The sequence below is a fragment of the Haliaeetus albicilla genome, chromosome 12, assembly GCF_947461875.1.
Source record: "Haliaeetus albicilla chromosome 12, bHalAlb1.1, whole genome shotgun sequence".
Taxonomy (NCBI): domain Eukaryota; kingdom Metazoa; phylum Chordata; class Aves; order Accipitriformes; family Accipitridae; genus Haliaeetus; species Haliaeetus albicilla.
Genome location: NC_091494.1, coordinates 39,439,380 through 39,465,101, shown reverse-complemented (window position 1 = coordinate 39,465,101; position 25,722 = coordinate 39,439,380). Strand labels below are relative to the sequence as shown.

The 25,722-nt window shown below is 37.3% G+C and overlaps 1 protein-coding gene across 1 annotated transcript in view; it reads left to right on the top strand.

Annotated features, from left to right (window-relative positions):
* Positions 1–25,722, top strand: part of PITPNC1 (phosphatidylinositol transfer protein cytoplasmic 1) — an 83,992-nt gene that overhangs the window by 48,070 nt on the left and 10,200 nt on the right. The window contains exons 5-6 of the mRNA XM_069799328.1: positions 5,988–6,059; positions 18,220–18,315. Coding sequence (XP_069655429.1) covers positions 5,988–6,059; positions 18,220–18,315 — 168 coding nt within the window. The remainder of the gene's footprint in view (positions 1–5,987; positions 6,060–18,219; positions 18,316–25,722) is intronic.

The following is a 25,722-nucleotide window of genomic DNA, read 5'->3' as shown; positions in this document are numbered from 1 at the left end:
GCCCCCTATTGTTCCAGGGCTGGTGTGTATGTGTCTGCCTGTCTTCCCTCCTTGCCCCTTGCTGTGCTGGGCATTCCCTCCTGCCTCAGTAAGTCTGGGCACCTTCCACTGCCCCATAGTCCCCACTTCTCCTCTGCCTATTAAGGAGAAGTAGGGACTCCATTTGTCTTTTCTGGGTTTTTGATCTTCAATAAAGAAATGCTGTTGTTACCCACCAACTACCAAAACAGTGCCCAAAAGTTTTGAGTTACAAGGATGCAGTACCTAGAAGTTACCCCACTAAAATCTAATTTTGCTTGGCCAGTCTCATCTCATTGCAGTTACTGTGTTCTTTACCTCTAGGCTCCATGGAGATTGCTCTGTAAAGGATCCAGTTCCACCTGTGTTGCCAAAATAATGGATACGTGACCATATTAAAAAAAAAAAATTCATCAGTCTGAAAAGTGGTGGGAGATCAGAGAGAACATTTACATGCAATGTCTGCCTCTCCAGGCTTTAATGTTAAGATTTAGGGGGATATGCCTATGCTGCTTAAAAAAGTGGGATTAATTTTTACTGTACAAAAATAACTCCCAAGGATTGTGGATTAATGTTCACAAGGAGCAGAAGTGAAGGCAATGATGAGGTCTCTAGCAGTTCTTCAAACGTTCTGCAGAAAGAAACCTAATGGAAAATGAAACTAGCTAAAACAGTATTGATGAAATAGCACTCAGTCATACAAAGCGGGTTACAGAGGGTAAAAAAACCTTTCTCAGTTACCCTCTCTCCACCCTATTTACTGGCAACTATAGTAATTCCTGCAGCCACCTCAGGCGTAATTACTGTGGGAAGGTTATTTTTACAGTCCTCCCCATAAAACGATTGTAAAACACCATATGTGTTTGACTGTCTCTTTAAGACTTTGGCAAGTGTTTTGGCATACTTAGTTTCTACTCTGTTCTTGTAAGTGTTGCTTATTGCTATGGCAACACTAATCAATCATCATGCTAAAAATAGGCCCTTCGTTTTTCAAGAGGTTATCTGTAGTGAATTGAAAATGCAACTGCGGTCTGTGTTTTCCGTATGCTGCTTTCATTTCACTTTATTTTAATCTGGAAATACCCATGCTTATGTGTGGTGATTACTATTACAGACTCTAGCTATTTCACTGGTTACTGTCTTGAGCCTTATACCTCTCCTGGTTCTTCCAAAAGGAGTGCCAAATATAGAGAGTTTTAAGAAAACATACAAACAAAAAATCCAGAATATTCTCCTTATTTGTTTTTAAGTGTCACAGGTGTACTGGATTATAACAAATTTTTAAGGAGTTTATAACACATCTAAAAAATCTGGAGGTGACAATAGAAAAGACACCTCCTTTGAGAGCTTTACACAAAGAAACCTTATAATTGAAGACAGTAGGACTCTGAAGATTTTGTCCTATTATGTAGAATTTAAGTGTAATTTCAAGTTAAAGATTCAATTGGCCACTATTTTTTTTCAAAGAGGAACCTTGCAAACTGTAGAGATAGTGAGATGGAAAACTGAAAACTGCCCTGTACATTCCTGCGTGTGCTCAGTGTATCGATCGGCTGCCAGGTTTGTGCTGGAAGAACACACACCCCCAGGGGAGGCAGAGCAGAAAGGGAGTGGTGCTTTGGAGGGGAAAAAAAAAAAAAAAAAAAAAAATTACTAAACGGTTTATTACCTACCATTCACTCCCAAGTTTGATTCTGACTGTTGCATAACACTTTTAATCCCCAGCTAAGTAAATAAGCAGCCACTTAAGGAGGGGAGAAAAACCCAACAACTTCTTGCATGATGAATAATAGTCTTTTGAATGATGCATAAACAGTTTTCTGGTTCTGCCAGAGCCCTCTGCCAATTAGTCAGAGTGCAGCTGATGAATCATGAGACACATTCTGTGAAATGTTCAGAAATTTGGACCCTGCTAAGTGTTTCTGGAAGCCAGTGAGACCCCCCATAGCTGCTAAAACAGTGGTTGTCCGTCAGCTGAGTTTCCAAGAGATGTATTTGCAATGGAGTATTTTTTGGTGAATTTTAGTTTTCATTTGGGGTAAATTCATGTCACCATTTATAATCTCCAATTAGATTGTTATAGTCCTTGCCTTTATACTAAATACACAGGGAGGCTGACTTTTGATAGCTTTGTGCAAAATAAGACTTTCTGCTCTCTAATGAGGTGGCTCGAGGTAAATGGCACTCACAATTCTTCTTTTATAATACTTTGAAGATCCTTAGTCTTTTCATAATGTTTCCTTTTTGCAATACAAGATTAGAAGATTTCTTTTTTTTTTAATTAGAGTTTAGATTCTGGGTCACAGGAAACAACTAGATTCAAGCAGTGGCTTGCTGAAGTGCTACAGGCAGCCTAATGTAGCCTTAAGTTCAGTATATGAAACAGCTGCATTTTCAAAGTATCATGATCTGACTCATTGCTGGTAAACTCTACGCAATGATTGAAAATGGTGGGTATTTTTTTAATAGCAAGATAAAAAGGAAATCTGGCATTTGGCTTTATTCAAAATTTCCTCTGAAACTGTAGCCATGCTTCAAATCAACAGCACAAAAGTTTTCTGTATTTTGCATTTTTGTCCTCCACTGTACCTGAAACTGTGACGTAAAGGCAACTATTTTGATAAAGAAAAATGGTTTTGAGTATTGAAAAATGTACTCCATCCAACAACTCCTGAATTTCTATAGTTAGATCATAAGTAAAGATACTTTAATCGGAACCAGGGATGAGGACTGCTTTGGTAAGGGTGTTAGCTGTAAATGTGGAAGATGCTATACTGAAGTTCCTTCTGTCAACGGAGTTTTCAAACCTGACAATGGGACCATGAGAGCAGCACCAAGTCTTGTGGTGGACCTTGCTACTACTTAAAAGAGCTGAGAGAACTGCACTGCCCAGAGCTGTCAGCACAGTCAGAGCAGTTTCCATAGCCACTGAGGTTTCCGACAAACCACTAGACTCAGACTGTATAACTTAAAAGTTTGCAAACTCACAAAGCTCGGACCTAGATACTTGGTCTGCTCAAGCATTATAGCTTTGATGACCCTTCCACTAGTGATAGATCATTGATGTCATTCTGTTTTCTGTTTTTATCAATTACTAGATGTTATTTAAGGAGTGTTGATTTTGTGTAATTGTGTAGCAAAGCAAATTAAATTTTGGTCTTCAGATCAAGAGGGCAGATACTTAACACACACTAACATGTAAGTAAATCATTGCCTAGAGCAGCAACCCTGAAATATGCAGACATGATGCTAGTAAACTGTGTTTTCCTAACAACTGTTCTAAACAATTAGTATATCGTAGGTGATATGGCATACATCTCTACTATTTTCAGTGAAAATGTTTCTAAAAGCTGTTGCTCAGACCTAAGCATTGAGTCCTCAGTAGTGCAGTACCAGTTACTGCAATTCAGTAAGCAGTACTAGTAACTACTGATAAAATATTAAATGAAAGTCTCCTCTCGTTTCCTCAAGGATGCCCTCCCACAGGATGCCCATATGCAGAGGTCTAGGTTGTTGTCAGCAAGAGCTCTGTACACCTGGACCGTGACCCCTGTAGATAGACATTTTTGTAAAATACAAGGCTGCTATGCACTAAATTTCTGATATCAATAACCCATGTTTTTAGCACCCTAGCACCTATGTAGTTATTTTCCAAATGCTCGAAAAACTGTGCAGTAGATGTCTGTCATTAGGTTATACACTTTTTTTTTTAAATCTGCTTTTCATAATCCACCTCCAGTGGTAATTTACTTTTCAACCCTCCATGTTCTCCTGCAAACACGAAAAACAACTAGAGTGTTGGTTTATGCCATTTGAATATGAATCCTCTGAGTGACATCAAACGTTGTTTTAGGACATGGTGCTATCCCTGTGTCTCCTGGGTCATTCCCTATTTTTTTGGTAACATCACATTTACAACTTTCCTTACTCCAGGAATATTTGATTGAAGAATTCTTTTAATCAAGCCCTTTTATTAATTTCTTCTTCCAGATAACATAAAGGTAGTTCAAGAATGTTCATTCCAACTTTTGGTTAATTTTTGAGGTAAAAATTAGAACCTTATGGCAAACCTTGGCTTTTTTTTTTCCCTTCCCAAGTTCTCTCCCTGTAGTGCCTACTGTTTGCCAAGGCTTTTGCATGCAGATGCCTTTGGGTGTCTGTCAGAATAGGGGGAACATACTGAGATACACAGTGAAACCTCAATTGAGAGAATATCTGGATTTTTTTGGTGTTAATCTGTGTTACAAGATCCCCAGTTCTGACAGACTGCTTATAAATATCCCATGTTTTCAGCTGGCACTTCCTGAGATGTATACATAGGAAATGTTTAATTGCCCACGAAATATAGGTAATAGGAGCTAGTAGACCTGTCATTGAACTTGCTCCATCCTGCACTCCACATATTGCTAATTTTTTTTTTTTAATTTTTTTTCCTCCCACATATTCACTCAATGAACAAGTTGCATAGCTGAGAGCTAGTCACAGTTTAGGTTGGACTGAAACTCGTAAATGTGCTACTCCACAGAAATCTTTAATAAAAAGTAAAACATTTGTAAGATCTGAAGAGAAGCCTGTGTGGTCTGGGCATCTGCAGGAGCAACGTGTAACATGGGAGTATTTCATTATGTTAACGGTGAGACAGTTTGACCAGAAGCCTTCCATGGCACCAGAATCTCATTTTGGCAAAACTTTCTCACTCATTTTTTCAACAAGGATTGATTCTAGATGTGCTTGTTGAATACTTGATATCCTATGATCAGAAGACGATTGAACAATGACTTGTTGGGTGATATCCAAGGAATCAGGAATATATTTTCTTCAGTGTCAAAGGAGCTGGCTTCACGTTTCAATTTTGTTGCACTACAGTTGGCCCTCTAAATCACCTCTTTTCTTAGTCATCAGCCCCTCCCTTAGAAGAACTCTGAATTTGATCAAGTCCAAACTTGGACCAACAGCAATGTGAACACTGAGGCATCATAATGTCCTCATTGTATAATCTGTATGTACAGCACATTAGTCATAGTCTTTACAAAGACACTTTGCCATAGGGTATTAGTGATGCATCATACAAGGAACTGGCACTTCAGTTTCACTGGCAGTTAATGCAAGAAAAGACTTGATGACTAGTAGTAAAGATGCTGATCTAGGATCCTTCAGAGTTTGTTAGCTACTCTATCTGCCTAACTGAAAAGCTGGTTTGAAAGAAGAACTGTAAAATGCTAAAGAAAGATATTTGAAATATTTTTTCAACTGGAATTATGTTGCCTGGTATTATAAATTCTAGTCTTGATAAACAAACTAAATTAAGCAATAGACAGAAAAATAAATTTATTCCCATGTAAAATACAGAAATATTATCTTAAATAGAAAAATATTTGTGCATTCTTAATTTTATTGCATTATTATCTAAAGATTGATTTGGGTTTAGTATAAAAGAATTTCCACAGCAGCTCATAATCCATCTTAATTTCATTAATAGGAAATTATGCTAAAATTAATTTCTTACTGAAAATTAGAAAAAACCCTCACGCATCAAAGCATTGTTGTCCATTTGGTTAGCACCTGCAGCTAGTGAAGTGTCCTTGACTTATTTTATATGGGGGATAGACTAATCTATGATGAGGAATATCTGGTTGCTCTCGAGATCTTAGTGAAGTGAATTTATAGTAAGACATTCAGGACATTTGTACTCTTACAAATAGCAAGCATGAAAACTATTGTATCTAGCTATTCCAGAGTACTTACAGTAATTTATTTATATCTTCATTATAATATTCAACTTTTAGCTAGAATCTCAATATTCCTTCAGAATCATAAAAACCTTTGCTATTATGTTCTGTGTACATTTACTCTTTTTCCTTGAAGTAATCTGAAGAAAAATAAGAAAGCTGATAAAAACAGGATGTACTGAATGTCAGCTGATGAAGCAAGGCATGATTTTTATGTCAAACATTTTTCTTTTGTTGCAGTGTTCATTTTTGCCTAAATTCTCCATTCATATAGAGACAAAATACGAGGACAACAAAGGAAGCAATGACAGTGTAAGTATGATGGCTTTTGCAAAATTTGATCTAATCCTTTTAGTTAATCACGGTCTATGACAGGGGGTTGTAGGTCTTTCACTCTGGGAAAAAGGCCTAATCAGGCTTGTATCGTTGCACCTATGTGGGTGTCCTGTTCGTTAAGCAGCTTGTCAGCTTGCACAGTTGTTACCTCTAAAGCACCATGAAATTAAAGATTCGTGTACATAACTTCCCTTCTGCATCTCACATTCTACTTGTTACTTCTCTAAACACAACATAATTTACATATGTGAATTTAGTCCTGATGAATATTTATGGAGACTAAAAAGATTACTCTTTTTTCTTTTTTTTTTTTGGTGTAATTGTATTCTACTTTATCTGTTTCACATTATTCTTTATGAGTAAAGGGGGTTGAATTCAAAGGAGCTGTTAGGAAGAGCAAACAGGAAACTAAACAATGGTCAGAGATGAGAGATCCTGGTAAACAACTTCAAGGGAACAATGGCTGGACTAGTGAGGTGATGCTTTTGGCAATCACCAGAAGTTAAAAAGTTCTCAGAGTTAAGAGCTTAGAGATGAAAAGGTTAATAATTAGCTATGCAAAGTCCTCTGTAGAGGAAGGGTGGGAGTGAGTAGCCAAGCAGCTGCTGATCAGGAGATGCTCAGGAATAGAAGGCAGGAGGTCAGTAGGACTTTGTTGCCCTGACAGGGAGCAAAGCAGAGTCATACAACTTGCAAGAAAAGAATAACGTTCAATAAAGCCAGGCATGTAAAGATTCAACCCTTGGATTAATACACAAATAGGTTTCCCCATACGGGCCACCAAAAAAGGACTCTGGTGGGCTGACCCTGGCTGGATGCCAGGTGCCCACCAAAGCTGCTCTATCGCTCTCCTCCTCCACTGGACAGGTGAGAGAAAATACAACAAAAGGATCGTGGGTCAAGATAAGGACAGGGAGAGATCACTCAGCAATTACTGTCACAGGCAAAACAGACTTGACTTGGGGAAATAGTTTCATTTTTTACCAATCAAATCAGAGTAGGGTAATGAGAAATAAAACCAAATCTTAAAACACCTTCTCCCCACCCCTCCCTTCTTCCTGGGCACAGCTTCATTCCTGAATTCTCTACCTCCTTGCCCCCAGCAGCACAGGGGATGGGGAATGGGGGTTGGGGTCAGTTCGTCACACGTTCTCTCTGCTGCTCAATCCTCCTCAGGGGGAGGACTCCTCACTCTTCCCTGCTCCAGCGTGCGGTCCCTCCCATGGGGACAGTCCTCCATGAACTTCTCCAACGTGAGTCCTTCCCACAGCCTGTGGTTCTTCACAAACTGCTCCAGCGTGGGTCCCTTCCACGGGCTGCAGTCCTTCAGGCACAGACTGCTCCAGCGTGGGTCCCCCACAGGGTCACTAGTCCTGCCAGCAAACCTGCTCCAGCGTGCGCTCCTCTCCCCACAGGTCCTGCCAGGAGCCTGCTCCAACATGGGCTTCCCATGGGGTCACAGCCTCCTTTGGGCATCCCCCTGCTCCAGCGTGGGGTCCTCCATGGGCTGCAGGTGAAGATCTGCTCCACCATGGACCTCCCTGGGCTGCAGGGGGACAGCCTGCCTCACCATGGTCTTCCCCACGGGCTGCAGAGGAATCTCTGCTCTGGTGCCTGGAGCATCTCCTCCCCCTCCTTCTTCACTGACCTGGGGGTCTGCAGGCTTGTTGCTCTCACGTATTCTCATTTCTCTCTCCAGCTGCAGTTGCTGTTATGCAGGGATTTCCCCCCCCCCCCCCTTCTTAAACCTGTTATCCCAGAGGTGCTACCACTGTTGTTGTTGGGCTCGGCCTTGGCCAGCGGCGGGTCCCTCTCGGAGCTGGGTGGCATTGGCTCTGTCGGACATGGGGGAAGCTTCTAGCAGCTTCTCACAGCAGCCACCCCTGTAGCCCCCCTGCTACCTAAACCTTGCCATGCAAACCCAATACATATATGTTTCATTTTGGTACACTTTAAACAGTCATTTGCTGCAGACTTATGGGAAGAAGTTTCTTATAGGTGTGAAATACAGGTTAAAATGTCTGGAAACTTGATCTGTAATACAGAGACCTAATGAAGGAGTGTTTAAACTCATTCTTGAGAAAGAAGGCAGTAAAGCAGATTTTTAAGGGGTCTGAGACACAAAGCCTTTCAGTTTCCAGGGGTGTCCCTCTAGCAGCCTTGTTAAGGTTGAAGTGTTCTGTTCTCCAGATGGGAGGTACATTTCCCTAACTGCCTTGAGCCTGCGTGTTAATAAAGCTGACAGCTGTTGTGCTGCTTATGGCAGAATAATTACATGTAAAAGAACAAGGTATAATTTTGAATAGTGCTTTTGGCATACAGACACTTTCCCAATGGGAACATGACAGAGATCATCTATTAGCCACCAGATACCAATAACTTTCAGTCACTGCTAGTCTAAGCCAGATCAGTGAGAGAGGAAAACAAAGAAGTGTATTAGAATACCAACTATATGAACATTATGTAATTTATGCACTCTCTAATGTTCACCTCTGCTTTTTGGCAGCACTTTAATTCAGAGCAAGCCCACACCTTTGGTTTAGGGAAGACTAGTCTTCTGGTACATTATAATGTCAGCAGTGAGAAGACACGTTCTGTACTGATGCCTAACAGAGGAAAAACTGAAGCTATTTAATCAGTGAATTTTCAGGTTTTTTCTGTGTGTCAGCTTTGTGGCTAAAATACTATGAATCAAGCCCTGAATAGTACCCAACCAGTGAATTTAAGGTGAAAGTAACATAGGTAGGATACTCAGATGAGGTAAATCAAAGAATCTTTACTCTGCTTGAATCCAGCTCTTCAAAAGTAATTTTTACCAGAGTGCCAGTGGGGTAATATTATATTACCTTCATATTGTGGTACCTGAGTCACAGACTAGGCAAGTATTTACCAAGATTAACAGATTTAATTGACCCTTACTTGAACTGAGGAGGAGAAAGAAAAGCTGAATTAGAGGGCTGCACTCCAATCCTAATTTCCATGATTTTGTAATTCTGAGAGCTATGCTATTGACTAGTATGAACACAATAAACCAGTGGAAGATCTACAGGTTTTGCTGTTGATCCAGTGACATTGATCTGGTGACACAGATGTGGCTGGTACAGCACTGAAATGCTGGAAGGTTAGTAAATACGGAGAGACGTGATTGAGCCAGTGGAGAGATTTCTGTTAAACCAAACAACTTGGAATTAGGACTAAGAGTTGATCTTGTTCCTCTCACTCAATAGGTAGGCTTAAACCCCACTTAAGAAAATGTGATGTGTATTTCTCCTTCATATCAGACAAGTTTAGATTAAATTTCACTATGTTTGCTCAGTCAGAAAACAGCAGGAAACATAGCCTCTATTTCTATAGATTTCCATAGATACACTGTATTTTTCTTCATTGCGACTGTCAAACTTGACTGATGAAGAAATAATTAATCCAAAAAATACTTCTGTAAATTTTTCAGTTGTAATACAAGATATACTGAATGAATATTAATATTACAGTAATGAGGGTAATACTACATGTCTGATTTTAACTCAACCATTTCTAAATAAATTTTTTGAGATCATACAGGTTTTTTGAAATCTTTGAACCCTGATCTGTTCTTCATTTCCATGCTATCTAATAAAGTAGATATTGATTGTGAAAAGCAATAATTAGATATGAGGGTACTAACTAATTCTATTGATGAGCGGAAGAAAGCAATATAAATGTTCAGGGGTTCCTGTTGTCATTTAGCAGGCTAGTATGTTATTAGAATTATTTTATTTAACATGTTACATTGTCTGGTAAAATTCTACCTAATTACTGCAATATATCTTGATGCAAAAGTCCTCATTTTTTTCTCCCAGTCATCATGATAGAAGAAACTAGTGAAAGATAATAATACCTGCTTTGGAACTTGATTTTTCTATGTCTTAGACTTTGTCATCATTTTTAACCTATTTTAAATGTGCTTAAAGCACTGTTGTTCTGATTTGTTTCAGTTTGCACTTGATTTGCAGAAAAAATAGAAATGTTGCCAGAAAGTACAATGGACAATAAAACCCTTTATTTAGATAAAACTTTGCATAGATGATAGTATTGCAGTACCATAAATCCATCTAGTTGTGATTTGTAGTGCTAAAGCACAGCTGATTTTGCTGTATTGCATCTAGACGTTCGCATGGCAACTCTCTCCTTAGAAAAACAGAATCAGTGTTGGATGAGCATGTTAGTACATCAAATATTGTCACTGCTACCTTGCAGCTTTGTAGCTTCATTAGTAGTGTTAAAAACTAGACCATTGAGTCAGGCCATTCAGTGTTTCCTTTTGCGGGTCTTTTAAGAAGTAAACTTGTTAGTTTAAAGAGAAATTTTATTTTTATTTTACTTTTAGAAATTCCATTTTGTAATTTAAAATAAAAATTAGAATGTTTTATAAAATGTAAATGACACTGTGGGTGGTATCTGTAGAGTATGTGAAAATACTGCTTCCCTATTGCATCTTTAGCTGCTTATGTAAGTCAAGGTTGCAGTGGGAACTGCTGGGAAGAGGGAAGTGCAGGTGCCTACACCAGAGAGCTTCAGTGAACACAGACAAGCTATAAAAGTGCGTATTAATCACTCAGTGCACACTTTTTTTCCCCTAAGAAAAATTAGCAATTAGGGAATTTGAATACAGATACACAAAGTCTATGTTTTGAGTATTAAAACCACAAGTTAAATACAAGAAAATTCTTAAGGTTATCTAATTAATGAAATGGTCGGAAATCACAGGCAGGAGTGGTATAACTTATCACTTGTTTGTGAATAAATGATTAGTCTGTGGTTTTCATAAGCAGACTTTGTTAACCTCTTTTTTTATTTGGACAGATATTATTTTCTTTTAACAGTCTATTGATTGGTCAGTATTTATGTCACATGAGGCTAATTTTATTCTAAATGGTGTATTGCTCTCACTTTTCTCCCATCTCTGTTCTTACTCCTTCAGTGTACAGTACAGAGACACATTTTGGTTTTTTTTTTTATTTTGGTGGGAAATGTACCAACTTAGGCTTTCTGTTGATTACAAAGGATCCACCACATGGCTCTAGTAGATATTGTAATCGATGCACAGTGATCTTATGCATTGTAGCTCCGTGTCTGTTCTTGCATGCCACAGTCTAGTCCTGGTGAAAAATTCTAAAAAGCAGTCTGTAGCTTAAGGTAGAGGAAAGGTAGAGTGAAGGCACTGTTCAAGCAAATCACTGAATTACAGAGACATTTAAGTTTTCCTGTTTGTCGCAGAAGGATCATTATGTTTGACTGGTTTTTGTTGGTTTGCTTTGTTTTGTTTTTTAGTCACAAAATTAATTTCTGCTAATACTTGGGCAGTGAATTTTTGCTGTCTGATAGTGCCTGAGGAAAGTAAAAAAAGTACAGCTTGTAAAAATGATCCAATAGTTGTCAATAATGGAAATTCACTGTATGTAACAGTGCCTTGCTCTTTGTAACATAACATTTTGCTCTGGAAAACTCAATGGCTGGATCTTGATTATTAAAGAATAACATGCAAGATCTTAAAATAACTTATTCTTTCTTTTTGTTAAAGGGCCATGATATATATTAGCAAGAATAACGTTATTGTCAAGGGTAATGAAGGTGTGGAGTCAAGATTTCGAGGCAGAGTTGTATTTCAAGATTGCAAAGTATGGGTATCATTGGGCAAGTTTTTGTGAGTGTATGGTTCAGTAATGCTGATAAAGTCATAAGAGCTACAACATTAATTCTTTGTCAATCAAGAGAAAAATACATTATCAACGTGTTTCTTACCTTTCGGAGATAATATAGTGTTGAAAATGCATGTCTCAGAATGACCATTTGCCAAATGAAAACAAGAGGTAGTTCTGTATTCCATATAGTTATAAATTAACACCAGTATCATTTGACACATTAATAGCTTGAGCACACTAAAACCAGCCAGCTAATAGCAGATATTATTTGGTATGCTACCTAAGTAAATTGCAGTGCCATCATTTAAAGTTAGAAAATCCTTTCTTGATGGTGAGTTCTAATTCTGCAGCCCTACAAGTGATGCTTCATCATGCTTTATCCTTAGTGTGTATTTCTGAAGTGTTGGTTGTGAAACATTTGACTAAAGTAAAATAAATTTTAGGTATGGCCAGCTAAGAAGAAAAGCCATTTCTAGTTTTGCTGGTTTTAGGGTGGTTTTTTCCCCTTATTTTTGCCTCCTATTTTAGTAACATAGAACTAGGTTGTAACAAACTTCAATATAGCATATGTAAATTAAATTTAAATTTGCTATTTAAGGAAACAACCATGAAACACTGATTTCAGCTGAAATGGATTCAGCTGTGCCCTGGCTTAGCCTTACTGCACTACAGGATATCATCCTGTAAATTGTCTAAAGGATTGCTAGGCATCGCTGCAAAACATGTCAAAATCAAAGCTAGGGTCACTTTTAGGGATGATTTTATTTGCACATGGACTTTTTCTGCATGATGGTCTTGAGTATCTGTTTGTGTCCTGTATAATTTGCAATGAAAAATCTTGATTTTGTGAAGCTTTCCCCCTCTAATAAGTCTCAAAAAATACAGGCAAACAAGTGGAGAGTTTAGCCTAAAATTCCTTCTGTGCGAAGAGCTCTCTTTTTGTTGAACATAACTACAAACAGTATGTCCCAAGCACATATGGCTATCACAGAACATAAGATAAGGCCCATACTGACAGAGAGTGTGAACAAGTATTGTGGTTGTGCCTCTACTTTTTGATTTTTCTAAATGAACTGCTGAAGTTAATTAGTAAATCTAGCACTTGAAATAGATGTGACTTAAAAAAACTAATCCCAGTAAATATTATTGATAGTCTAGTATGGTCTTGGAAGCATAGCTACTTTGACATAATTACATAAAAATATATTTCTCTGTTCAGAAAGTACAAATCTAAATGAGATATTTTATAAGAGATGGAATAATAGAGGAGTCGTGACATGGAGATAAAAGGAGCAGGGAGCAGTGCTGCTGATAAATATGTAACTGCCTCTTCCACTCGGCAGCAGACAGTGATATTCCCATGCCGTTCAGTGAGCCAAATTTACTGCTCTCGGGGAGAGATTCAATCTTTTTCCAGAAAAGAATTGCTCCCAATTATGTGTGTCCACATAAATAATTTTAGCCAGTGAACAGGTTTGAAATTGGTCGATTCCTGTAATCTTCCCCCAAGTAATCTCAGAAGTAAATTAATGGACCTTGGGGGTAACCGAGGTTGGAACGTGAGTTACTGAAAAGTTATACACTGAATAAAACTCCATACATCAAGTTCTAAGTAGGTGTTCTTTTATTTTAGACCAAATTTTCCTTCAGAAAAATGAAAGTTAAAGTGGACCAGATGACACAGCCTGCTAAAGGATGCTGTAATAATAAATTGGATACTAGCCAGTAGTTCTGATGATGGCAATCTAAGGAGATTAGAATTTCAAGGTGGAGAATAGGTTTTGTGCCAGAGTTTACCTTTTTTAATAGGAGGGGAAAAAAAAAAGGATCATTCTTGAAGTCCTTACTGCAATTATACCTCTAACTTTCACATACTCTGAAATCTAGATTTAAACCATCCTACAAATGCTGGATACGTATGTATTCTGCTCACAGAAAGCGCTCGTCATCATATAAATTGCTAAATACCTGCAAGTTGCATAGCTAGACTACATTTCAGGGATGGGAGAAAATACAGAGAAAACCCAAAAACTTCAGTGAAATATCAATATTTGAATTAAAAAAGAAGCATATATGTTACATATATGCATTTAAGCTTGGGAGCTCTTCTAGCTGCATACTGTATTTCTTCCATTTTCTTGAAGCTTGATGACAATGAGTGATCAATATAATAGTGAGAAAGGCAGAGATAAATTTAATTTCATTTCAAATTCTAATGTTTAAAGATATTTTTGTCATGCCATTCATGTCATAGCCTGCCTATCCCACTAAGATGTCATCTTGTGATATCCAGCTACTGCAAAGATTTAAGTTCATAGGAATGCCTGTTGGCTTTGTTGGCAGGGCAGGGAATGGGGAGGCAGAGAGGGAAGAACATTGCTTTCAGGCGTAGATGTTAACTCAAAGAAGGATTTAATGGAAGAGGAAATTTGATTTATAGGAGAAATTCTCATCTCAATAAATTACATTTATGCATTGAACAACGTAGTCATTTTGGATTCAGTCTGTATGTAGGCACAGGTGTCTGATTATTTAGCGTATGGAATATAATCATGTTTGCTACCATATTACCCGCCTGTAATTAATTTAGGAGTGCTCTGCTTTTTTGGGGAAAAAAAAAATCTTTTAGCTCTTATCTGTTTCACTTCTCTGCCTTAGCTGCATTTCTCAGTAATGGCTGACTATCTGGAATCTAACATATCAAGTAAGGAAAACATAGTGATCTTGTCTCACCCAAAGCCTTACAAGGGACAGAAAAAATAGCTTTCAGAAAAAAACACACCCATTTCCAAACTTGTTTGTTTATAGTGTTGAATTTTCTATATAGGTTGCCTTACCACTTTCATCTCTAACAACTTGTCTTTATTTCTAAGTTGACCTGTTATTTAACTGTTTCCACAGGAAATTTTAAGTCCTGTATGTATTAGTGTTTAAAATGCAAATTAGCTGCCTTCTGACCACAAACTCCTTGTATCTAGGCTGGTAAAAAAAAACCATTTTGTAGTAAAGACAGAGACGGACAACTTTCCAGCTGGTAATCCCTTGAATACCTTCTTTGCTCTTGATAGAAAAAAAACATCACAAGAGAGAATCATATATTATGAAACAAAGCCAGGCCAAACAAGCACAGATTTGACCCTCAGAGTCTTAGTAGTACAGATGAGTGAGGAGTTTGCCAGTGTGAATGTACTTAATGGATTCAGCAGAGTCTGGCTTTATACTATTTACATCTAAACCAAGTTAGCTGTGGTGATTTTCCATAAAAGTAAAATTTTGGATTACATACCTCTGAATGAGGTTGAAGCCAGCAACTTAGCCTGAAGATAGAAGAAAAAGAAGAATGGGAAAGGAGCTTGTAGAAAAAAGATATTAAATTTGTTGTTGGCTTACCATCATCTCATAACCTGACTTTCTGTTCTGGCTTTGGCTACTAGGCAAAGAGAAGTCACTAGCAAAGTATGTGCTAGGACATGTCATTGTAGGTCATGAGGAAAATGAAGGAAAGATTTTTAAATATAGCTGCACTTATATTTCTGCAGTATCCTGTATGGTCTTTCTTTCCTGAGGTACTAGAATCATCTGCCGGGGGGGGTTTGAAAATTTTCCCAAAAGAAATTATTGACAATTGTAAAGATGACCCAATTAAAACCTTTCTTCCACTTTTTGTCATTTTGTGGGTGAATGAGTCTAAATAATGATGAGGTTTCATTCCTCTTAGAAAGTGGAAATGTATGAAAGTCTGTCTGTTGTAAAAGAGCTGTCACCACCACCACCCCCCGAAAAAAAAATCACAGCAAAAAAGGATGCTTCAGCCTGAATGTCTTTGTTTTCTATTTGATCATGTATTTCAATCTCAATTAATTACTTGGCTTCCAAATGTAAAGCCTGTCCATTTCTTTCCAATATAATATTTAATATTCTGCCTTTCTACATCATCTTCTTAAGGATACAGATTGTTCTCACCATTCATTTTCTGCACATTTGCAAATACAGTTGCACAGATTGGGAGCCTTATGCTTCTTTTCGTGGCCTTTAATCTCTTCCTTTAAAACTTTTAAGTTTCTCTAGGCTTTTTGATCACAAATGCAATAAACCCATCCTCCCTACAGGTTTTAAGACAATCCCAGATTATGTGGCTAGGAGAGGCAATAAGAGAATTAAAGCTAAGAAAGAAATCAGTCTTGTTCTCTAGTGACTTCCTATTTTCTACTGCTGATAGAATGAGAAGATTAAATCTCTATCTGCAAATCTTGTGAGGACAATCTAAGAAGGGGAGAAGCATAAATGATTAGACAACAACTTCTGCCAGCAAAGGGAAGCGAGAATGTCATTCAACAAACTTTTGGAATGGAGAAAATGGTCAGAGATAGCCTAAGCAGCAAATAAGGAATAGTTGAAATGGTTGAAAAGTTCCTCCTGGTTTTGACAGATTGGCAAAGGCATCTGTCATCCCCACTTCTATCAAAGCGTTTTAAAGAGAGAAGAAGAATTTAAAACTATATTACTTAGAGGTGCAATATGTGGATCAAGCCTGTGACAGAGCAGGGCACATTTCTTCACATCAGATATTGGGTAACAGTCCCAATTTAGGTCCTTGCAAATGAGCAGAGATATGCATGTGCTTAAATTTATTAGGCTTGTATTTAAACCTTGTACTGATTCAGAGCCTCAGCTGACCTGATAATGTCCATTTAAGAGAAATCTCCATTATTTTATTTAAAGCTCAGAGATTATGGTGAAATGCATATTGTTCCAGAAATAGTTCAACTGATTTCATCGAGGGCCTGCTCTGTATATCTGAATTTGTTTAGGAAAAAAGCAAGCGAGGAAGCTTATAAAAAGTGACCTATATTATATATAGAAAACATAACAGTTGTTTAAAAAAATGTACCCCAATTCGAAGAAAGAGCACAACAGGAAAAGGACCTCTCAGCTCAAATCTGTTCAAATAATCAACATAGTTTTTTTCAAAACAAGGATTGGAGAAGGAAAATAAGTACACAAATAAAAACAGACTGGAGTTTCCCTTTGTTCTGTTCTTCTGCAGTTGCAGACATGTTAACATTTTATATCCAGTTCAGTAAGCATTCAGTGTTGCCTGTTTTATTCCAGTACTGTTAACTACCAAGACAAGTTAAAACTGTAGAGTCAAACTTCAGCTTTTCATTTATTTGAATTATGATTTCCTGAGCAATGTTCTCCCTATCAGCTGGTATACTTCTTCATTGTAGTCCCTTGCTCACTTTGAATGCTTTAAATGGGCAGCCACATTTCTTTCAGAAATAATAAAGTAGCGTTCTTGTTACTGAATAGTTGCTGGCATTTTGTATTTTTAAGTGTTCCTCTAGGATGAAATTAACAGAGCGTTCACTACATTTATTTAAAAAAAAAACCAACAACAAAACCCAAAAATATTTATGCTTTCTGGAAACCTTAGCTATAGAACATTGTGCCCCAAAGGAAAAAACACATTGTTAGCTTGTTATTGATCTTGACAGTGTATGCACAACTTCCCTGAATGTTGTGGCACTAATTCATGATAGCCTTTTAACTAGTCACTATTTCCAAGTCCCAGAATCATGAGTAGAAATTTATTGCAGACATAGCATAAGCCACATGGGTCACTAAGATGCCTAAATAATTAAATTATGGATACAGAAGTATACTACGCTGCAGATGCAAATGACCTGCATTTTCAAAATATACCCATCATTTGCCTTGCATAGAACAAAAGACTTGGTATTCAAAACCAGGTCCTAAAGGATTAAAATGAAAATAAGCTCTATGTGTGCACAGATGGATAGTGGAAGTTTCCAGCTTCCACTGAGGGCAGTTCAACCAAAATTTTGATTCTCGGTATAACAGCAACTTAGCCTGACTCGTTCACACAAAACACCTGCATTTCATTATTGTCCCTAGACTGAAAAGGCTGGAAACACCCAAAGTCCAGAAAGTCAGGTTTTTTACACAGTGATGGAATCTAGTTCAAAGATTAGAGAACACAATAAAACCAATCCTAGTTATTGACTTTACTGTTTGTGACTGAAGTCTCCATTCCAAAAAGTGCAAGGAAGAACAGCGGTGTGAGCAGTTAGTACTGAAAACGATGTGTTGTATTTAACAGTCCACTGTCTCTTGATCTGACATAGTGGATTGTTCCCCAAAAAAGTCTGCGGCATAATTCATTCAAACTGTTGTTAATCTTCCTTAGGAATACCTTGCTCATATATGATTTTGAGAACACCCGTTTTCTTCCCTTTGATGTTTGCAGTAGGCTAGAGAATGTGACTGTGTCCCTGCAAAAACTTCAGTATCTTACATCAGAAGCTGTTCAGGCGCAAGCCTGAAATACGTTATGTTGGACAAGTCATTGAAAACACTTGTAACCATTATTCCAGGTGGATTTTGTAACGGTGTTGTGCTGTTACAGTGTTGAATTTCTTTGACTCTTGCAGATTTTTGACAAAGAAGCTAAAGATTTGGAGCGAGAAGTCTGCTTTATTGATATTGCCAGCGATGAAATTCCTGAGCGCTATTACAAAGAATCAGAGGTAAGAGACAACTTGATTGTGAAATGGTGAAGAAGGGAATGTAAAAGGCTGCAGGAAAGCCTTGATAGGAATCAAAACAATCTTATTTTGGTACGACATGTTGCTGGTCAGCAGTATTTAGAAAGCTTTCGATTAGAGGGGAAGCATATAGCAACTTCTCTGTCTAGATTGTCTGACACTTTCTTTTGTAGATGATTCCTCCAACCTTTTGAAATGCTTTCATACCCTTATCAGAACATATCCTGTACCAGACCTTTGATATTCAGCTGAATTCGTTCAAAATAGAAAAGGACTTTTCTTTGAATCATGAAGCTCAGTTAAGTGTTTCCAGGTCTGAGCAGTTTTAAACATTAGTGTTGTCCCTAATTGCATCCCACCCCAGTTAATAAGTCATGCAAAGTGCCTAAGCCCAGGCAAAGGACAGATATGCTGCAGCGAGAATAGGGTTGATGCACAGTTGCTCAGGGGCGACCATGACACAAGACCAAGAGGGACTGAAGTACTCTACATACTGCAGTAAATCTGCCAAAAAACATCAATGGCAGGAGACACATTCACTCTCTTAAAATTCCCTTGGAAATTGCTCCCATGTATATTTGATAGTGCACATCTCTGAAGAGCATGTTTCTTTTAGGTCAATGCAATTCACTGTTTGGAAATCAGCAGCCACCATGCAAATGAAGGTGAGGTCTCAATGTTTTAACCTTAGACTTGAAAAATGATGGTTCATAACAAGTAGCTAGAGAGGAACTATCAAATCTATGCTTGCATTTAATTTTGGAGATATGGTTTGCCTCTGGAGCCAAGTATATATTCATAGCTGGCAATGAGTATGGCAGCTGTTTGACTATACAAAACGAGACTACATAATCATTTTTAGGATAGAAAATGAAGACTTGCCAATGAATACATTTCTATACCATAGGAGACGTGATTTTCAAACTAAAAAAGTCAGGTACTTGTTATCTTCCATTTATAGATCCTATTTCACATTTTATGTACGGATCATAAAACAAAATTGGGTATATAGTAGAATGAAAGGTAATTTTATTAGTTTCTTTAGATAATGAAATCCATCTGTTTCATACCCAAAATTACATAACACCTCATGAAACAGCTTATTGGTCCCATCATCTTATCTGAATTCCATGGTCTTCTGGTTCCATTTAGGAATGACTGCTGCTGTTGAACGGGTCAGCATTTGACTGTGTTTTACAGAAATCACGTAAGATTTTTCATCTCAGTGTGTGCACTTCCAGTAATTGTAAAACATGAAGGTAACATCTAGCTTTTCAGCTTTCCGTCCCATTTTTAATAGCCAACTATTAAGCATAATTTCCATATGATTAATTGTATGATATAGAAAACCAGCCTCATGTTATGTGAGAAGATAATTTCAGGGTCTTTGTGTTGTTATTTCAAAGACAAATCTAGAGACCTGATTCCAAGCAAAATGGAATTTTATATGGGTTTAAACAACAAAAATAGCCCAGCATCTGTTGTTTTTTCTGTACTGATGGATGATTTGTATGTTGGCTACCAAATTCTGTTTCAGAATTCATACAAAATAGAACACCTTAGCATTTAACTGTGCACATACTGTAATTGATATTGAATAAATAATAGTCGAATTCACTATCTTCCAAAGTTTACAAACTATTGGGTTTTTATGCTACCATATGAACATGAAGCCAAATTCCCATTTCTGATGAGGCCTCTTACATAATTTAGGGACTATAAAAAGAGTTTAAATGTTTGTAACTGTAATTTCTGTCTGTTTTCAGTCAGAACAGCATAAAAAAGTAACTATGTAACTGAGAAACGGTCTGTGTTTTCCATATAACAGTTTCAGAGATAACTGAAAACCATTTACTGTAAGCTTTAGATAGGTATTTTAGTTACACTAATAACAACAATTTGGCTGCTTTTAGATCATTTAATCTGAATTGATACTAAGTTTAAAGATTAAAAGTGAAGTACAATCCTCAGGATTTAAGAATTAGATCCCACGGGATAAGTGTTCTGACTCCCATCCAGAAAGTCCAATGAGAGTGATTTTTAACTTCAGGCATGTTAGTAATCTCTTCATTTCAATGGATCTTTCACATGCTTAAAATTAAGCAGGTTCTGTATCAGGGTCAGCATACTTGGCAGCTTCTAGAAATGATCTTTAAATTTCTTTTATATGCGGACAAAAGTGCATCCCTCTTCAATTAAAAATATGCTTCAGTTTTTAACAGCAAATTTCATTATTTAGTTGTATTACTGTATATTAGAGACGTAACTTAAATAATGTAAACCTTTTACACACTGCTTCAACTGCTTGCTCTTTGTTAGTGCTTATGAGCCTGCTTGTAGATGGACGATTTCTGTTATGAGCAGACAGCACTAATTCCATAGTTGCTATTAAGCTAGTATTTGTGTTCTCCATTATTTTTAGCTTTAAAGTGCTCAGTTATCCTTCATAAACTGTTTGGGTCAATATCATAAGTTTTTCAGTGCCCTCAGTGTGAAAAGACCCTTTCTACAATATGACTGCGACCTTTCTTTGAGTTAGTGCATCAGATAACTCACTGATTATAGCAGAATGAACCACAGCAGCTTTAGTGTTGTTTTTCTCATTTATATAAACAGAAGATATGATTGTGTATGTATTACACCAGTATCATCAATAGAGGTAATAATATTACAGCTACCACAGGAGGGTTCAGGAGATATCCAAGGACAAACAAGTGAAGCAACCGTTCTCTGCTTCCTAGCACCTATGATCTAAAAAATTATTTTTCAGTTGCCCTGACATGAATCTTATAAACAGATCTATATTCTTCCTTCCATTGTAACTTACATAATAATGATTCACACATAAAAAGACAAAATGTATAAAACATCTTCATATGTATAATATTCGATTTGAATTGCATAGCTCATTTTGACTTGTGCTGGTACTGATGAGAGAGGAAAAGCATTCCATGAAAATGTCATGACAGTTGAAGGGAAAGTGATTGAATTCAACTTTGTGTATATCTGCTTTTTCTGTCCTTCTAAATATCAACTAAAATTGAAAAGTAAAAAATACAGTTAGCTGGAGGCTTATGGATAGCTGTTGTTACATTGAAGAACATTTTAAAGGAACCTCTGCTAATAATACTGAGTGATCTCTTGACCAGAATCATCCAAGTGATTTGAATTCCCTTAAGAATAGAGGGTTTATCTGTCAGTGTATGCACAAAAGGACTTAAATCACCGAGTAAACAGTGAATCAGAAGACAGTTGTTAGCTATTACAAACACATACACAGAGTCCAATTCTGTCTTCCATGGAGGTATACTGATTTCTGCTGTCAAAAGATTTGCCCTTGTAGAAGACTGGAGGAGGTATAACTGCAGCAATTCTGGGTATTCCAAAGCAGATGACTTAGAATTAACTTAATGACCATCTACAAACTTCATTGTGAAGTAGCCACCAGAATACTTACCAGTGCTGCCACATCTTATATAAAGCTTTTTTTTTTTTTTTACAAGCATGGCCCTAAAAATCTTTAAACCTGTAAGAAGTTTAAATGTGAGGTTCCAAATTGAGAAAGCTTGAATCTAGATCCAAGCTAACAGGTTTGCCTGTTATTCTGTAAGGACTCACATATGTTTCCAAATCTGAATGTACATGGTACATTGAATACAAATTTTTTACTTCTGTATAAAGAATGTACAAGCCTACAGGTAAGAGTAGTTGTACATTCTGTAAAGTAATTTCCTTGTGACTTTACCGTCAATGAATATGTATCACCAGCCATCATGTATTCCCAATATAGACATATATATTTATCTGGATTGTAGAAAAGAATAAAACTGAGCTATGCTGAAGAGTGAGGGCCTCAAGTGAATCATTCACTGAAATGAAACATTTACTGTAGATGTGAGCTACTGAGCAAAATGTTCTTTGTGAACATATTCAAGTTCTCAAAATTTAACAGTGTTTCATTTCCTGTTTATAACAAAGCAGTTTAGAGTTGGACAAATGGAATAAACTTTTAAGTTACCTCCAAACAGAAAGATTTCATGCAGCTGCTGCAGTTTTCTTCTTCAATTGCTGGCTTCTTTCACTTTAACACAGCTGCACTGTAATAGGTCCAGCTTACTACTGTCCAGGTGCTTTCAGAATAACAAAAACTCTATCACGTTACAGAGCCAGAAAATTATGGTAGTTGAAATAATACAGCTGGCTCAGCCCCCACAGTGAATGTGTGCAACATGTCAGTACAGTAGTTCAGTACAGGGCATAGCAAAAACAGATGAAAATTTCCTTTTCCTTACTAACTTCACTTGTGAGCTTACATAAAGGCTGGCTGGTTTATCATATTTTAACACCTCAGAACTGTCCCAGTATTTACAATTCTTACATATTTAGCTGGCTTTTCCAGAAAATACATTTTAATGGAAATTCAAAGGGACAAAATAAGGTATCTTTAAAAAATTACTCCACATAAATGTCTATAGTAGCATCTTTACATCAACAAATCTTTCCAGAGCACTAGCTATATAAGCTGAAATCCAAAACCTAGCAACTACAGCTGATGGTGAAATGCCAGATCACATATATTAAAACCATGAAGGATTGGTTCTGAAATTTAAGATCAAACAAAATGGTCTTCAGCTTAAAGGGGGAAAAAAAATTGACTGCACTTCAAAAGCATGGTGGTGGAATATATTGCAATAGGAGTCTGAAAAAATGAATCCATGCATTAAAAGGAAGGAAGAATCTGTTTCTGGGACATCTGAGTACCTTCTGGTAAGAGAATAGGATGCATGGCATAAGCACAATGCACTTTCACCTCTGGAGAGCATATTCAGCTTGGGGATCTTTTTCCATGCTAAAATGGCCATACAAGCAGCAAGTAATTTTTGAGACAGATTGGTGACAAGGCTAACAAGATGTTCAGTGCGGGCTTCCAGCATACAGACAAAGGAGGTGTTGCCAGCTGCAGAATAGTATGGCATCTTCAAATCATGCCTGATACCACAGCAAAGCTAAGGGAAAGCATGTCCATTCAGATTTGGAAGTTTTCTGTAAACAATGAATTGATTTAATTATTTAAGTAAAAAATAACATTTCAGAATTAAATATGAAAAGGCATTGCAACAACCCAGTGCTATACTGTCAACACATTGGTGCTTGCCTCCTGGAAAGGGGGTTATAATTCCACATCTGATGCCCATGATGTCTGCAATCCATGAGGAAGGTTAAGTAAATAAATGCTAAATAATGGAATCTCCAACAATAAGCATGTGACCCAGGACCTGCCAGACGTGGTGTAAATGAGTAACACTGGGAGAATGCTATGTTAGAAACCATATCCATCACACTGTGGCTTTTATTTTATTTTATTTTATTGTAATTTTACATTTTATTCTCAAATAAGCCCAGCTCATGGGTAATGATGTTTATGCTATGTTAGCAGAAGTGCTATTTTTAAATCACTCTGCACCTGGCAATAATGTATTGCAAATACAGGGTAGGTTTTGCTCTTCTGTAGCAAAAGGATTTGCCAGATGGGCTTTCCTAATAAATTGGGTCTGATAAAAGGACGAGAAGGTTATTTAAACAAAAAGATTTTAGCTATGCCATTACATTTAAAACAGATTGAGGATTTTGCCAGTAGATAAATTAAGGGGAAAATAGTGAATAGACACAGTATTCTTTGGATTATGGCTTCTCTAGAAAGGAAGGCATGGGTGGCTAAAAGCAAAAATAAGGCACACACAAAATTAATGGTGTAAATAATAACCTAAAAATGGGGTCAGACCAAAGATCAGCTTGCCCAGTTTCTAGTCACTGACAGAAGTGTTTCAAACACATGAGCCACAATTCCTGCCTAGAGCAAGCTTCTTCACTCTAGCCTGGTGCCTCTGGTATGTTTTGCAAATTGCCATACCTTTCACAGGAGGAGTAAGGAACAGCCATGATCGGTACAGGCAGGTGCTCAGCGCTTCCTCCTGGGACCTGGAGAGATGTGAGCATGGCACATGAGTCTAATTTGTTCTATCTGACTAACCTAATCAGTGAGCTACAGCATGAAAGCCAGGAGGAGCAGCAGTGCTGTGTACCAATATTATTTCTACTTGCCTTTAATAGAAAATTATCATCCCTGCTTAATTTTTTTTTTTTTTTTTTTTTTCCAGAAGGACCTTATATGCCTAATTGCAGAAAGGATTCCAGGCTGTGAATCTTAATCTGGCAATTTGAAGCCATGAGTTAGGCACATAAAATAATTCTAGGCTGTAGGTTTCATGTCAAATTTCTCATTGATTTCAGTGGGCTTTGGATCAGTCCTGGTCACACCAAAGATCCTTTTGGTGTGGTGTGCTCCCTGTGGCTGTGGCCAATAGCAGACCTACAAAAGGTGTAAATATATGCAAAATACAGAGATAAACATAGAGATTCTTCCCCTAAATACTTCCTCTTATGAACCATAGCACAAGCAATTGCTGAGCCAGAATTTGTGTCTTTCTAAAATAGTCCAAGACCTTTTTAAACACCTACTTTTTTAGCATCCGGGTAAAAAGCCCAGTGATGTTAGTTTTACTTACGATAACAACTCACCTCTGTAAAACACTCATGCCGTTTGAATTAATGGCCAGAGATTAAACTGTCAAGTTCACTTTGCTTAATGTTGCTGTGTATCTTACATCCCACTACTCAGTTTACAGGCAATCTGAGTTTTAGCTCACTTGAGCAAGCACTCAGTCAAATCTTTAACATCTTGATCTTTCATACAGCAGTCTGGAAATCTATTCCTCTGAATTCTTTCTGTTTCCTGGCTTCCATTCATCGGTCTACAGTTTTATAGTATCAATATGTTAATGTTTCCAGAAAGGCAGGAATTTCCATAAAAGCTATTAGGTATATAAGTTGCCCATACTGTCCATCATTGCCTGGCTCTTTGCTCAAAACTGTCCAGCCAATTTGTGACTAAACATCATGTCCTTCAAGAAAGATGCCATCTCTGGGCACCGTTAAAGGAATTTGCAGCTAAAAGTGATGTCACAGATGAATTGCATTGCAGGAGGTGGATTATTTGTGGGCCACCAATTTAAGAATTATTTCCACTGTGAATCCCCTTGCCCGTTGTGTTAACTTCACAAAAACAAAACAAAGCAAAACACTGCTTTCACAGCAGCCAGAGGGTTCTTGCAGTTTGAACAAGACACAAGTTTTATGCATGACTGAGCAGTCATGCAGGGTAGCAGTTCATTATTTAATTTTTATTTATAAATTCTGAATACTTGATACTGACTCAAATTCATTACATTAAATCCCTTTGGACTGCATTGAAGTTATTCCATTATAGATCTGGTTATCGCTGAAGAGATATAAAGTATACTCTCGGTATTATTAAAGTGTGTATCTGAA